A 13,687-nucleotide genomic window follows, 5' to 3' on the forward strand; every position below is an offset into this window, starting at 1 on the left:
CCTTATTTCTGAGTAAACATGCATAAACTTGCACTGTTGGGCTCCAATCATAAATACACTGATTCGGGAGTAAACCCCATTAAACTCAGTGAGACTTCCTTCCAAGCAAGCATGCACAGGATTATAAAACAAGCAGTAACGTGCTGCCGGGGCTATGTAATTTATCTTTCTGATTTAGCAGATAATTTTGTTGGATGCATCGGTCCTAAATAATGAGCTCTCTGCTAAACTTTATATTCTTCTTTATAAATATTATTTTATCTTCACATTAATCTTCAAAACTATCTGAGCCGTGTGGAACTGGAGCAGAGAAGTTGAAAGGAGGAACTACATTACCCAGCATACCTTTCGCCTCTGACTTCCGGACATTCTCACGTGATAGTTAGTATCACTATGGCGGAAGCAGAGGAGAAGGTAAAGTATAGTAGTGTGATGAAGCCTGTTTTTGTCAAACTGGATGTTTTTGAGAGCTATGTGTGCAGAGTTCTAAAGGATTACAAAAGGGAGAAAGAAGGGCGGGGAGGTGACATACGTGTATATTTCAGATGTTGGAAAACCAGGGAAATCGGGATAGCGACATTTGGAATGGTAACAAACGGTGAAAGGAATGAGAAGAGTGGATCAAGATTGTGTGTGTTTGAGGAACAAGAAGAGTGGTGATGGCGAGAAGAAGTTTTGGGAAGGATAGGGACAGGGAGGATTTTAGGGAAGGGGCCTAAAGTTGTTGACGACTGGGAGAGTTTTGGGTGGGAGTCATTTGTGGATTTGTAATTGGAGCTGCACGATGTAGAAACATGGAAAATAATAAAGGACTCTGTTTCTCTATTGGTGGTTTTAAAGGCGATATATTAAGCACCCTAGAAGAAAGGACGGGATGTAAATCAAATAATAAATAAATAAAAATAAATATTCCAGATCCACAACTGAATTAAACTGCTCCAGGGTTGTTTAATCTATGATGTTTTGTGCAAATTCTTCCCTTCCGCTATCATCTTATTTCCATGGGCTTCCTTGGTATTAACAGTCAAAAATCTTGAATAAAGTCCAGTTAATTTTATTCAGGAATCAAAATATTTGGAATAAATTGGTTTGTGAGTTTGTCATTTTGCCCTTATCTGTGGCTTGGTTTGAGCTCACAACCTTATTTGTTAGTCTCAAGACTTGGCTCTAGACTTCTCCAAAGTAGAAGAATGAATATTAAAGAGAGAGATTGACAAGCTAACCCTAACTGTGTTTACTCAGATGTCCCTGTTTTAGTGGGACATACTCTCTAGCAAGTGTGATTAAATTGCAATTTGAGTGGCTTTAAATGTGCACTCTATGTCACTGCCAACCAACAGCCCACATTTGTCATTAGAGTAAAAATTTTCAGAAAAGTGGGAATTAAGGATTACTGCAATTCAGGTACTAAGCCTCACTTTGGGTTATGGACTAGCTAAAAGAAGGAATGAAACTTTTAGGGCTGTTGCTCAGTTAACAAAATCTTAGTTGTTCAATCTTACGAATTTTAATTAATGCAATCCTAATTACATATACTATGGAGTAAGCATTGTGGAGCATAGTGGAATTTACTTCTGAATAAACATTGCACTTTAAGGCGGCAATCCTACATACATACATACATGAGGATATCCCTTTTAAATTCAGTGGAACATACTATTGAATGGACATGCATCACATTGCACTTTAAATCTGCTTTTGGATAAAATAATGTTACTGAAGAAAGCCATTGTTGTTAGTGCCTTCAAGTCGATTACGACTTATGGCGACCCTATGAATCAGTGACCTCCAATAGCATCTGTCATGAACCACCTTGTTCATATCTTGTAAATTCAGGTTTGTGGCTTTCTTTATGGAATCAATCCATCTCTTGCTTGGTCTTCCTCTTTTTCTGCTCCCTTCTGTTTTTCCCAGCATTTTTGTCTTTTCTAGTGAATCCTGTCTTCTCATGATGTGTCCAAAGTATGATAACCTCAGTTTCATCATTTTAGCTTCTAATGATAGTTCTGGTTTAATTTGTTCTAACATCCAATTATTTGTCTTTTTTGCAGTCCACGGTATGCTTGGTTTTATCTTAGATTAGGCATGCATGTGTCACAGCAGGTGCCATTTTAAAAATCTTTTACCTTGTATGTGTAACAATGTAAAAGAGGGATTGCCTCTTTTAAGATGGCACCTGCTAGTTCTTGTATTAAAATAACAATTTTAAAATCTGCTGGCAGATTGGCACCTTTTTCTGCAATGAAAATATTTTAAATAAATAATCAAACATTATAGTACTGAATGTTTTCAAACTGAAATTCTGTTCATATTTGACAAATATTTTTTCACTAGCTATATCACATTGTTACCCTGTTGTTTGGTTGGAAAAACAAAACAAGGGTGCAAATATGTAAGGGTAGCTTCTGGGCTTATGAGCTTTTAGAAGAATGAAGACCTCTTTATGTGTATTAACATTCACTTACTGGCATAGTGCAAATAGTTTTATATTACTTCTGACTGAAATGAAACTTGTTAGCCCCCGTCCTGAAAACCAATATGAGCATATGGTATAAAGGATTTTCTGGGATCAAGTGTTGTACCTGTTGTATAGCTTATTAGGAAGTAAGTTTCATTGATGTCAGTGGGACTTTTACTTCTAGATAAATATAGTTATGATTAGGCTGTGAAAACTAACAGCACAATCCTGCCATGTCTAGTCAGAAGTATGTCTCATTGAGTTCAGTGGGACTTAACTCCCTGCTAAGTATGTATAGGATTTGGAGCCTAAGATCCTTTCCATGCTTGGAAATAAGCTGTATACCAGTGGGTATCTTCAAAGTAAAGCTGCAACCCTATACACAGTTACTTGACAATTACATTGAAATCAGTGGGAATGACTGAATAAGACATGAATAAGATCCGGCTACAACTGTGTTTAAAATCAGGAAAACAGGTGGCAACATACAAATATTTACCTTGATTTCATTTATTATATGACTGTGTATTAATTTCCTGCCAACTGTATTGGTTTAAACACCTTTGGAATCTTTCTGTATTTTTTAAATATTAAAGTAAATAATACATAACCACAAATGTAGCATTCTAATTAAAGATTTAATTTAGATTTTAATAATACTTTGATTTTGCCTGCAGTCATATGAACACTTTTTGAGGAGTAAACCCCACTGAACACAGCAGGATTTACTTCTGAGTAACCATCCATAGGACTGCACTGTTACTCAAGCTAAAATGTATACACTGGTTTCTAAAACCATTTTTAAGCAGTATATACCATTCATATTGCAACCCATCAATGCTGCAGTATAGGAAACCGTCTGAAATAACACTGTAAATAAAACAACACAAAGAACTTGTTGTAGGGAACTTCTCTAAAACATCACTCGAAGACAATAAGCTAGAAACATGATCTGATTTCAGTCCATTTTAAAGCAAAACATTTGCAAGGTGAAATGGACAGACAAATAAATCTCCTCAAACAAGCAGCTATAATTTCTGGTTTTTCGTACACTATAAAACTTCTTGGTTCAAACCCCAATTTATCCATGAAACTTATTGGTTGACCTTGAGTCAGTCTAACCAAGCATGATATTTAAGTAACCATAGTCAAGAAGGAATTGCAGGCTATCAGGGTTCTATCCTCTCCCCCATGCTATTCAACATCTACGTAAAGCTGCTGGGGGCTATCATCAGGAGGTTTGGGGACCAATATGCGGATGATACTCAGCTCTACCTCTCGTTTAAATCTTCACCAGAGTTGGCTGTAGATACTGTGTCCAAGTGCCTGGAGGCCGTAAGTGGATGGATGGGACAGAATAGGCTGAAGCTGAACCCTGATAAGACCGAGGTGTTACTCGTGGGAGACAAGAGAAGGCTGGGAGATATAAACCTGGTGTTTAATGGGGTAAGATTGCCCCTGAAGGACCAGGTTCGCAGCCTCGGGGTCACTCTTGATTCACAGCTGTCTATGGAGGCTCAAGTATCAGCAGTGAGCCGGGCAGCTTGGTATCAACTCCATCTGATACGGAGGCTGCAACCCTACCTTCCTGTCCATCTTCTCCCACGAGTGATACATGCCCTGGTCTCCTCTCGCTTAGACTACTGTAATGCGCTCTACGTGGGGCTGCCCTTGAAAACGGTCCGGAAACTACAGCTGGTACAGAATGTGGCGGCATGTTTGATAAAGAACAGCCGTCGCCGTGATCATATCACTCCAGTATTAATAGATCTTCACTGGTTACCAGTTGTTTACCAGGCCCAATTCAAAGTGCTGGTATGAACCTTTAAAGCCCTATACGATTTCGGCCCAGTTTATCTGAAGGAGCGCCTCCAGTATCACCAATTATGCCGCCTGACAAGATCAGCCACACAAGACCTTCTCTCGGTCCCACCAGTTAAAACAGCTAGGCTGGTGCGGACCAGAGAGAGGTCATTTTCGATTGTGGCACCCACCCTCTGGAACTCCCTTCCTTTAGATCTCCGCCATGCCCCCTCCTTGATGGCTTTCCGCCTATCCTTGAAGACCTGGCTGTTCAGGCAGGCCTATGGTGTTTCTGGGGTGGGTTAGTTTTTAATGCTGCTGATTACATGTAAGAGTGGGTAGCTTAATTATTGAACGTTGTTATGGTTTTATATTGTATTTTTTATATTGTTGGTTTTATATTGTATTGTACGTCGCCTAGAGTGGCTGTTAATTCGGCCAGATAGGCGACTAAAAAATAAAATTTTATTATTATTATTATTATTATTAGAAGAAGAGTGAGTGGATTGGTAGAGGAAGGATGGAGTGCACCCTCCCTTCCGTGCAGCAGGATGCTGCAGCAGGGATGGAGATATCTGTCCCTATTTTGCCAGTCTAAGCACACTAGTAAATTTTTTTGAAAGCCTATAACTTCTGTGGTCTTATCATAAGTAAGTGCTTCTTCATACAGCATATATTTAAACAAATGAATTTGCTGCTACAAGGCATGGTGATGGCCACCAACTTAATGACTCTAAAAGGGGATTAGACAAATTAATGGACAATAAGGCTGTCAGTAGCTATTAGTTATGATGGCTATATACTGTTTCTAGGATTGGAAGCAGTATGCTGTCAGTAACAGTTGCTGGGGAACAAGAGTGAGCAAGGTGTATTTCCCTCATGTCCTGCTTGTGGGCTTCTCAGAGGCATTTGGTTGGCTACTGTGGGAAACAGGGTGCTGGAGTAGATAGGCCTATGGTTTGGTCCAGCGGGGTATTTCTTATGACTGGTTTTTAATACAGGTTAAGTTCTTTTCACCCTCCTCCCATTCCACTTCTGATTATGTTCCAGTTAATGTCATTCTGCTCTCAGTTTTCATGTGTTTTTAGGGTGCATTTATGTTGTATTGCAAGCTACTTTGGGATTTTTTGGGGGGGAGGTCAAAAACAAATAAATGAACAATCTGTTTAAGTGCTGTTCTGCCCTTAATAATTGCAATTCGATTATTAGCCTGCAGGTTTACAGTTAAATTCTTCGTAAAAGATCATGCAGATTATATTCTCTGATTTCATTTGATAAACATGCTTGTAACAGCAAGCAATAGTTGGTATGGTACTGCTTCTGCAAATCTTGATGGGTTAATTTCATTTTATTTTTGGTTTAAAAGCAGATATTTAATGTTTAAAGATAACTGTCCCAAACCTGAAATAAGTAAATATATTGCATGCTTTCAAAATTCATGCTTAATTGCATGCAAGATTTTTCCATTCACTGGAGCAATAATAATAAAAGAATTGTGACAAGTTTTAAGTCTACAAGAACATGAGTTTTTCTCTGGAGAATATTTATTTCTCTAGAGAATTTGGTCCTATCTAGATTCATTTTTGAAAGTCAGGGAAGAGCATCAATGGATGTTAAAGCTGAGGGACTCTTATTATTATTTTTTAAGGTCAGTTTTTCAAAATCCCAACAGGAAAGGTTTAAGGTAGGATTTTTGGAATCTAGGAGCTGGATGTAATATTGAGACAGAGTGACAGGTGTCACAGTTGACTGCTGCTTGCTGTCTGCCATGGTTCACAAGAGGATCAAAGGCAGAGCAGTGTGAGGAAAAGAAGTTTTTCTTTGACTGGGTGAGTAATATTATACTGGAAGATAGACAAAGTGAGCAGCTGGGCCATTTGGAAAAAAATCCTCTGAAATATTTCTTCTATTTCTATACAGGCATTCTATTTCTTCTTTTGTTAACAATGTGGCTGCTACTAGGTGTATATGCATGCACAAACACATACATACACTTTGGGAAGCTGTATTATTGTCAGTACCAGGGATGAAAGTAGTAGTTTACATTTGTAAGTATGAATCCTTGGAGGAGATATAATGCTGGCTTTCTGCAAAGCATGGTTTGCAAACCAGAAGCCCAGACCTATAAAAACATACCCATTCTTTTTCTGGAGCAATTTCTTTCTTTCTTTCTTTCTTTCTTTCTTTCTTTCTTTCTTTCTTTCTTTCTTTCTTTCTTTCTTTCTTTCTTTCTTTCTTTCTTTCTTTCTTTCTTTCTTGTGTTTAATGATAACCTAAGAACAGAAACAAACCACAGTTCTCTTGTAAACCAGTAACTGTAACTATGGTTTGCAGTGGATTTGCAGATCATAGTTGCAAGGGACCTTGATTTGCATTGGTACCTATCAAGGGGTAGAAAATGTGTTTGAAGATCTGCAAGGTATGGTGTTCAAGGAGCTAGCATTGCCTCTGAACTCAAGTGTAGTGTCAGAGTTTGGGGTAACTAAGTTTCCCCTTAACCAATCAGTACCAATCTCTCTATATGTATATTTTCAGAGTGAGATTTGTTATTTTGCTTTGACTCAATGGGCTAGATCCTTATCAGCATCTGCTTCAAAGGTCAAATTTAACAGATGGGCAGGGCTGCCCACCTGTCAGTCACGTGCTGTCATTATGGTGTTACATGATTAGCATGTGTGCAGGGGTGCCCAGCTGTCAAAATCCCTTTCTCTAAAGTCTCAGTGATCAGGAATTTAAAGGAGAAGGGAGGAGACTTGCAAAAGCCTCTTCCCGAGCTGCCCTTTTAATTCTCCACAATTGGGGGCTTAAAGGGGAGGGGGAAGATTTGGAAAATCCTCTTCCAAACCTGCCTTTCCCTATTTAACTCCCTGATCTCTGAGACTTTAAGGCAGTCCCCGTGCTGCTGTTTGAGCAAATGGGAGGGCAGGAGCTGCCTTAAAGCCTTTGAGAAAGCCTCTTTGAAACAGCTGTGCTTCAAAGGGCACTTTTTCAGAGGCCTTTAATATCTGCTTAGATGGTGAGCAGGGATTAAATCCTGCTGGCTTGGCTATGCAATCCTGTTCCTTGCTGGGAACAGAATTGTGAAGCTAAGGAAAGATTAAAATCTGTCCTCTTGCCCATCAGCTAACGTCACTAGTGATGATAGCTGGTGGGTAGGTGGGTGTAGTTTGGGGGAAATGGCCTCACTTACCAAACTGGACCTCTTGGGGTGCCATGAAAGATTCCCCACCCCTGGTGTAGATATTGACTGTTAAGGTGGACCATTAATATGAGATCTTCTATGCTACCTTAATTCTTAGGGTGGATATGTTGTACATAACTTTTTCTTAATGAACTGATTATTCAACATATTCGATAGTGGCAAGCCACATGTATGCTGACCCAAGTCTGCATTGCCCCCTGCTCTGCCCCTGGTGTCCCTAGCAGAAGTTGGTGCTGGTTGCAAGATCCAAAGGATGATGTCAGACAAAAATTCTTCCAAGTCTTCCTATCTGCTTTTGTGAAAATGGGCTTTTACTCATACTGTGCTTTTGCCCTAAAGTGCGGAAACAGCAGCAGGAACAATTTTCATGTAAACTTGTCCTTTTAGGAATTGCAAAGACATCGTTTGCACCAATCTTTGAAGCATCAGTTTCTACAAAAAGACATTTTAAAAAAATGTCCCTCGGAAGTTTTAGGATAAATTCATTGGCAATATTGAATTTTGAGCTGATTCATGCAGCCACCTTTTGTCATTACGTTACTTGAGCAAACCCCCTCATGGTAATGTTCTGTGTGAAAAGGGATGGGAAAAGGTTGCTTAGGCCTACAATGTGGTTCCTTAAAAACAAAAAAAGGATTGTGAGGAGTTCCAAAATGATCTTTTCAAGCTGATAAATTGGCATTAACCTGGCAAATATAGTTTGGTGTAAGCAAGGGTGAAGTGATGCATTTGGTGGCAGAAAATTCCAACTTCACCTATACATTGCTGGAATCTGAACTGGTAGCAATTGACCAGGAAATGATATTGAGGATGGAATGGCTATCTCATTGTTGACCCAATGTGTGGCAGCTATAAGAAACATGAATTCCATACTGGAGATCGTTGGAAAAGGGATCTGCTAAAATAGTTAATGTCAAAATACTTCTGTACAAATATATAATGCAACCAACCTTGGAAGTCTGTGTATGGTTCTGGTCACCACACCACAAAAATGATATTGTCGAGCTGGAAACAATTCAGAAAAGGACAAGTTACATCTGATCAAGAGGATGGAGCAGCACCACTATGAGGAAAGGGTAGAACATTTGAAAGAAACTTGAGTAAGGGGGGGGACATGAGAAAGGTTTTTTTAAAAAATAGTACATGGGGTTGAAAAAAGAGATAAGAGATATATTTTTCTTTCTCTCTCATAATACTAGAATGGTAGGAGATCTGGGACAGACAACGAAAAGTACTTCTTCACACAACAGTATATAATTAAACCATGGAATTCACTACTGCAAAATATAGAGATGGATACCAACTTCGATGTCTTTAAAATGGGATTAGATAAATTCAAAGAGGATTAGGCTATCAGTGACTGCTAGTCATGATGGCTGTATTACTTCCAGTATCAGAGGCAGTATTGGGATGTTGATGGAGATTACAAGTGGAAATACTGTTGCACTCATGCCCAGCTTGTGGACTTCCTGTAGACATGTGGTTGGCCACTGTGAGAACAGAATGTGAGAACAGAGTGGTCTTGCTTTCCAAAAAATGTCTTACACAAGAATCCTAACCATGAAGCTATTGCCCAAAATTCACCTTCACATACAGTCATGTGATCTGAACATTTGTAGTCTCTCTCTCTCTCTCTCTCTCACACACACACACATGCACACCCTGCTACAGTTATTCACCTTATTGTCAAAATGTTACCTCATAAGGTTTAAAATGCCTTGTCTCTTGTGCAGTCTTTGTTTCTACCATGCTGCTGTTAAAAATGCTCACATTCACTGTCAGTATATTAGTTGTAACCTTTTATTGCTATTGATAACTGTAAATACGTTAAGTAAATCTTCATTTTGCTGACCTCTCAGAGAAGGCATGGCATCAGCAGATTTTACCACTGGACAGGTGAGAGATTAGCAAGAACAGACTCAAGTTCTTTTGTGTGTGTGTATGTGTGTATGCGACAGTAAGAGGAAGAGATTTTAAAGGCATATGTTCTTTGATGGCTTGACAAATGTAGGAACAAGAATAAAGTTGGTTTTTAACAGACATGCTTCCCAGAATTCTTAAATTGGTTAATCCTTTAAAAGAAGTCCAGTATAATCTGAATTCTCATGTAAAGAGAAACTGCTATGCCATATGAGCCACAAAAATGATGGAAGTCTCCGAAATAGGGGTGTGTGGGATTGACCATATATCAAACAATAAATGTGTAATAATGACCCATATATATGTTGTTGAATAAATGTGTAATAATATCATGAAATTGATATACAAAAGATTGCCCACAATAAAAATGTTAATTCCTTGAGGCAGAATCCATGATGCATTTATTTATTTTTGTTATATTTATATGCTTCCTTTTCTCCAAGGAGCTCATGGTTCTCCTCATTTAATCCCCACAACAACCCTGTGAGGTAGGTTAGGCTGAGAGACAGTAACTGGTCCAAGGTTACCCAGTGAGCTTCATGGTTGAATGGAGATTTGAACCCTGGCCTCCCAGGTCCTAGTCCAGCACTCTTTCCAGTACACCGCTCTAGCATTTGTAAGAGAGAATGCTTCAACGTTTGATTTCTTGTTATTTAGTATTTCTTAATGTGAAGCTGCTTTGAGTGTCCTGTGGGGCAGAAGAAATAATATATTGCGTGATTGACTTCATAACTTAATTTTTCTGAATACAAACTCAGTGGAGAGAGATACTGGAATACACAGATGTTATTACCTGCATGGTAACATCCTGTTGCACTGCAGCCAACTCAGAAGGGACAGGAAGGGGGGAGGCATGAGTTTCAGGCACCTCCGCAGCCAGAAGAAGCAGAGTTGGGGATTGTTGTGTCTGAGCAGGATCGTGCAGGAGGGGGGCAGCCTGCTCTCCAGCCAGTTCCCACGAGTAACGCCCTTTCCGAGGAGCCGAGTGTACCGCCCCCAGTTGATGCAGAGGACTTGTGGAGGGAAGCTTCAGAGTCAGTGCCAGCTCCTCCTTTACCAAGTAGTTCCCAGGAGGATTCCAGTGTGGCACCGCCCCCTGACCTCGAGCCCGTTGCCCTGGAGCAGGTGTCTTCCGATGAGCTGTTGGTTGCGCGTCCCCTGTCTCCTCGTTCCCGTCGCCGCGAGAAATGGACAGGGCAAAGACAGGAATTACGAAGGAGTCAGAGATTACGTTCGAAAACATTTCCTATATAAGCCTGCCGCTCCCAGTGAGGGGTCGTTGAGTCAACTTCCTTCACACGCTGCAGAGCATATCTAGAGTATAGTTAGGGACTCTAGTGAGTTATTGTAGGGCTTCCTATGAAGTGCAATGCCTTTGATGTATCCATTACTCTAATAAAACGAGATTTACTTGCACACACACTCCAGCTTCATTCTTTCGGCTCTGGACGGGACACATCCAGAGCTGCTGGGAGATTTTGGAATCTGTATCGTAGGCCCCATCTGCACTATATATTTAAAGCGGTCTTATACCACTTTAAACAGTGATGGCTTCCCCAAAGAATTCTAGGAACTGTAGATTGTTAAGGGTGCTAAGAGTTGTTAGGAGGCGCTTATTTCCCTCACAGAGCTATAGTTCTCACAGTGGCTTGAGAGTAAATTTGACTGTGCAGATGGGACCCTAGTCAGGAAAGGGCAATGTTGGGCTAATGGACCGATAGTCTGAAGCAGCATAATTCTGCCCCTCAGTCTTGGCTGGTCCCACAATGATCACCTGTCATTGTGTGGACCCAGGAGACGAATAATCCTTAAGTGATTGTGTGATGAGGCATTTACAATACAGAGAAACCCCAGCAGTCATCCACGAGGAGCCCTGCCTTGCTGAAGGAGACACTTGCTATGGGCGTATTGTTTGTGTGACCAATACAGAGAAACCCTAAAGTATATCTTTGCTGAACACGCATGTGTAAAGTTCCCCTAAAATAATTATTTTTAAAGGATACTTTATATCCATGGGACTTCTGATTAATATTTTAGCATAACCTGGTATATGAGATGAATGGCTAGAATTAAAAAATCAATGTAAGGCTAAGTGTACCATTTGTTACTCATTCACAAGGCAACTGACTGCTCTATGCTGGTGATGATAGGAAGCCTTCCGTATTATCTAGAGGCAGCTGGATGATTGTAGTGTTTGGATGTTGTCTGTTTAAGGCAGCAAAAAACAAAATGACAGTTATCTGGGCTTCACATAATGCATCCAGGTGTGACTGTACAAAGGATGCAGAAATCAACATCCTTTATCTAGAACATGATCAGAATCTTCTAGATCTCTGGTGGGCTTTTTCCATTCCAGAAGCAAGAGGCCATAGGCAATACAGTGAAGCTGTACATCCTATACATATGTACTTCTGAATAGCCTAAGTGCAATCCTATGCACGTCTACTGCATGATATCTGTATTAGTAACCTCTTCCTTCTTATATTGTTTTCAGGAGCCCAGGTCCAGTGAAGATTCTACGGATGATTCTGAGGTAAGGTTGCTTCAAAGGGAATTCATACTTGGAACACTACCAGGTGATGTTCCAGTTGTATTAAATGTCAGTTCTTTGTCAATCAGCAAGGGAAAACACTCTCTCCTCTCCCCCTCCCCAGATCCTGATATTCATTTCAGATTTGGAAGCTGCTTATTTAGCGAGAAGTTGTTACTGTTTTATGGCAAGTGATTTTTAGGCTTCAATTACATTTAGGGAGCTCTGTTGCTACTGTAAAATAAACATGGGTAGTCACACCGTTCTGCTAAAATAGTGACTCTTGACAAAATAAATCTTGTTGGAAGTTGAAAGCTGGATGCTACCATTTCTGCTTTGAGTATTAACACAATGAGAATACACAATGAGTATGGAAAAGGAGATTGACACAAACAGTATTTGTACATTACCGATTAAAAAAAGGAACTGATATTTAACAATGCTGTGAACCAAGCTTAAGAATTGTGTCTGTTGGACTTCTGGGTGAGCGTCTGTGGCGGGTCGAGGTTCCCTGAGTGAGCTCTGTATCAGGGAAATTTCAAGTGGTAAATATGCTGTTCAGGAGCATTCCTTTGAGCAGCTAACAATCCTCTCTGGATAAAGAGAGTGCCTGAGATTTACCATAAGTGTCCCGAAACGCTTTTGTTCGTAGGAGACTGTGATGTTCCTGCTTATAGTGTAAAAATGGTAAGTGCTGTTTATATAAAAGACATATGGTAAGTGGAGTGAAAGAGGAGGGGGGAGTACATGAGCAGTAGAATGCTGGATGATTGGCTGAGCGTTTGAATGGCTGGGAGTATAAATGGAAGAATGACAGTTGAATCTGGGTGGATGTTGGGAGTGTGGAGAAAGAGGTGTTTGAGGGTGGAGGTCAGGAGTGTGGAGAAAGAGGGAGTTGGAGTTCTGATTAATAATAAGTCAAGTACAAAACAGGAATAGATGAAACCAAACGCTTGTGAAACATTCTAAAACTAATCTTGTTATTTCTGATATTTAATAAATACTTATTTGGTTTACCAAAGGCCTGATCCTTGGCTGGGGGATATACATACCAGAAGGGAGGGCAAGGTAATTACCAAGGCTGAACAGAAACAGTATCTAATGGTGGCAGCGGTGAAGGGAGGAATAATAACAATTCAAGTATCCAGAGCAACCCAGAGTTGTATGCGTTCTCTATAAAGATACAAGGGGGTTGGGAACAGCATAAGCACGCAGTCACAAAAGTAACCAGCTAGAGAGAGACTCAGGCAAAGTCTCTGGGAATATTGGTTATAGGACGTGACTGGTGGTGCTGCCTAGCAGGGGGATCTAGTGAGATCTGTGCTAGAGCAGAGTGAGAAACCATATAAAGGATGGTCCGGACTGGTGGTATCCCTGGTGGTGCCTAGTGAAAGGCAGTAGCCACAAGCAGGTGGGAACCTGACAGGGAGAACCAGGGAAGGACGTCACAGAGACCATCGAGGAGTCGGAGGTTGAATGCGAACGGAGCGGAAAATGAGATCTAGGATTACAAACAAGCGTTACCACTTAAAAGAGCCTTGTTTAGGCACAAGATCCACGTACGGCTCACCTTCTTAATCACTTTATTGGGGCTATTTATGTTGGAAGAGAGGTCTACCGAAGGTCAGTTGAAATTCAAGCCTTGGTGAATTACTTTTTTTTACGTGCTAATAACAAAGAAAAATGGTGGTTATAAGAGACTTTATTTAAATTCAAATTGCAAGGAGCTTAAAAGAAACTTGGATATAGAAAGCGTGTAATGGATAAGGGGTTT

At 40.2% G+C, this 13,687-nt stretch overlaps 1 protein-coding gene across 3 annotated transcripts in view; it reads left to right on the forward strand.

The window, feature by feature from the left end:
• The first annotated feature begins 324 nt into the window (after positions 1-324).
• Positions 325-13,687, forward strand: part of VPS41 (VPS41 subunit of HOPS complex) — a 170,901-nt gene continuing 157,538 nt past the window's right edge. Inside the window, exons 1-2 of one of the 3 annotated variants that reach the window (XM_061585727.1) lie at positions 325-414; positions 11,878-11,916. In XM_061585727.1, coding sequence (XP_061441711.1) covers positions 394-414; positions 11,878-11,916 — 60 coding nt within the window. In that variant the 5' untranslated portion in view covers positions 325-393. Of the gene's footprint in view, positions 415-535; positions 589-11,877; positions 11,917-13,687 lie in introns of those variants that run through there. The other 2 variants (XM_061585725.1, XM_061585726.1) reach the window with 2 other exon arrangements.

Source organism: Rhineura floridana, chromosome 10 (assembly GCF_030035675.1).
Source record: "Rhineura floridana isolate rRhiFlo1 chromosome 10, rRhiFlo1.hap2, whole genome shotgun sequence".
In the NCBI taxonomy this organism is placed as follows: domain Eukaryota; kingdom Metazoa; phylum Chordata; class Lepidosauria; order Squamata; family Rhineuridae; genus Rhineura; species Rhineura floridana.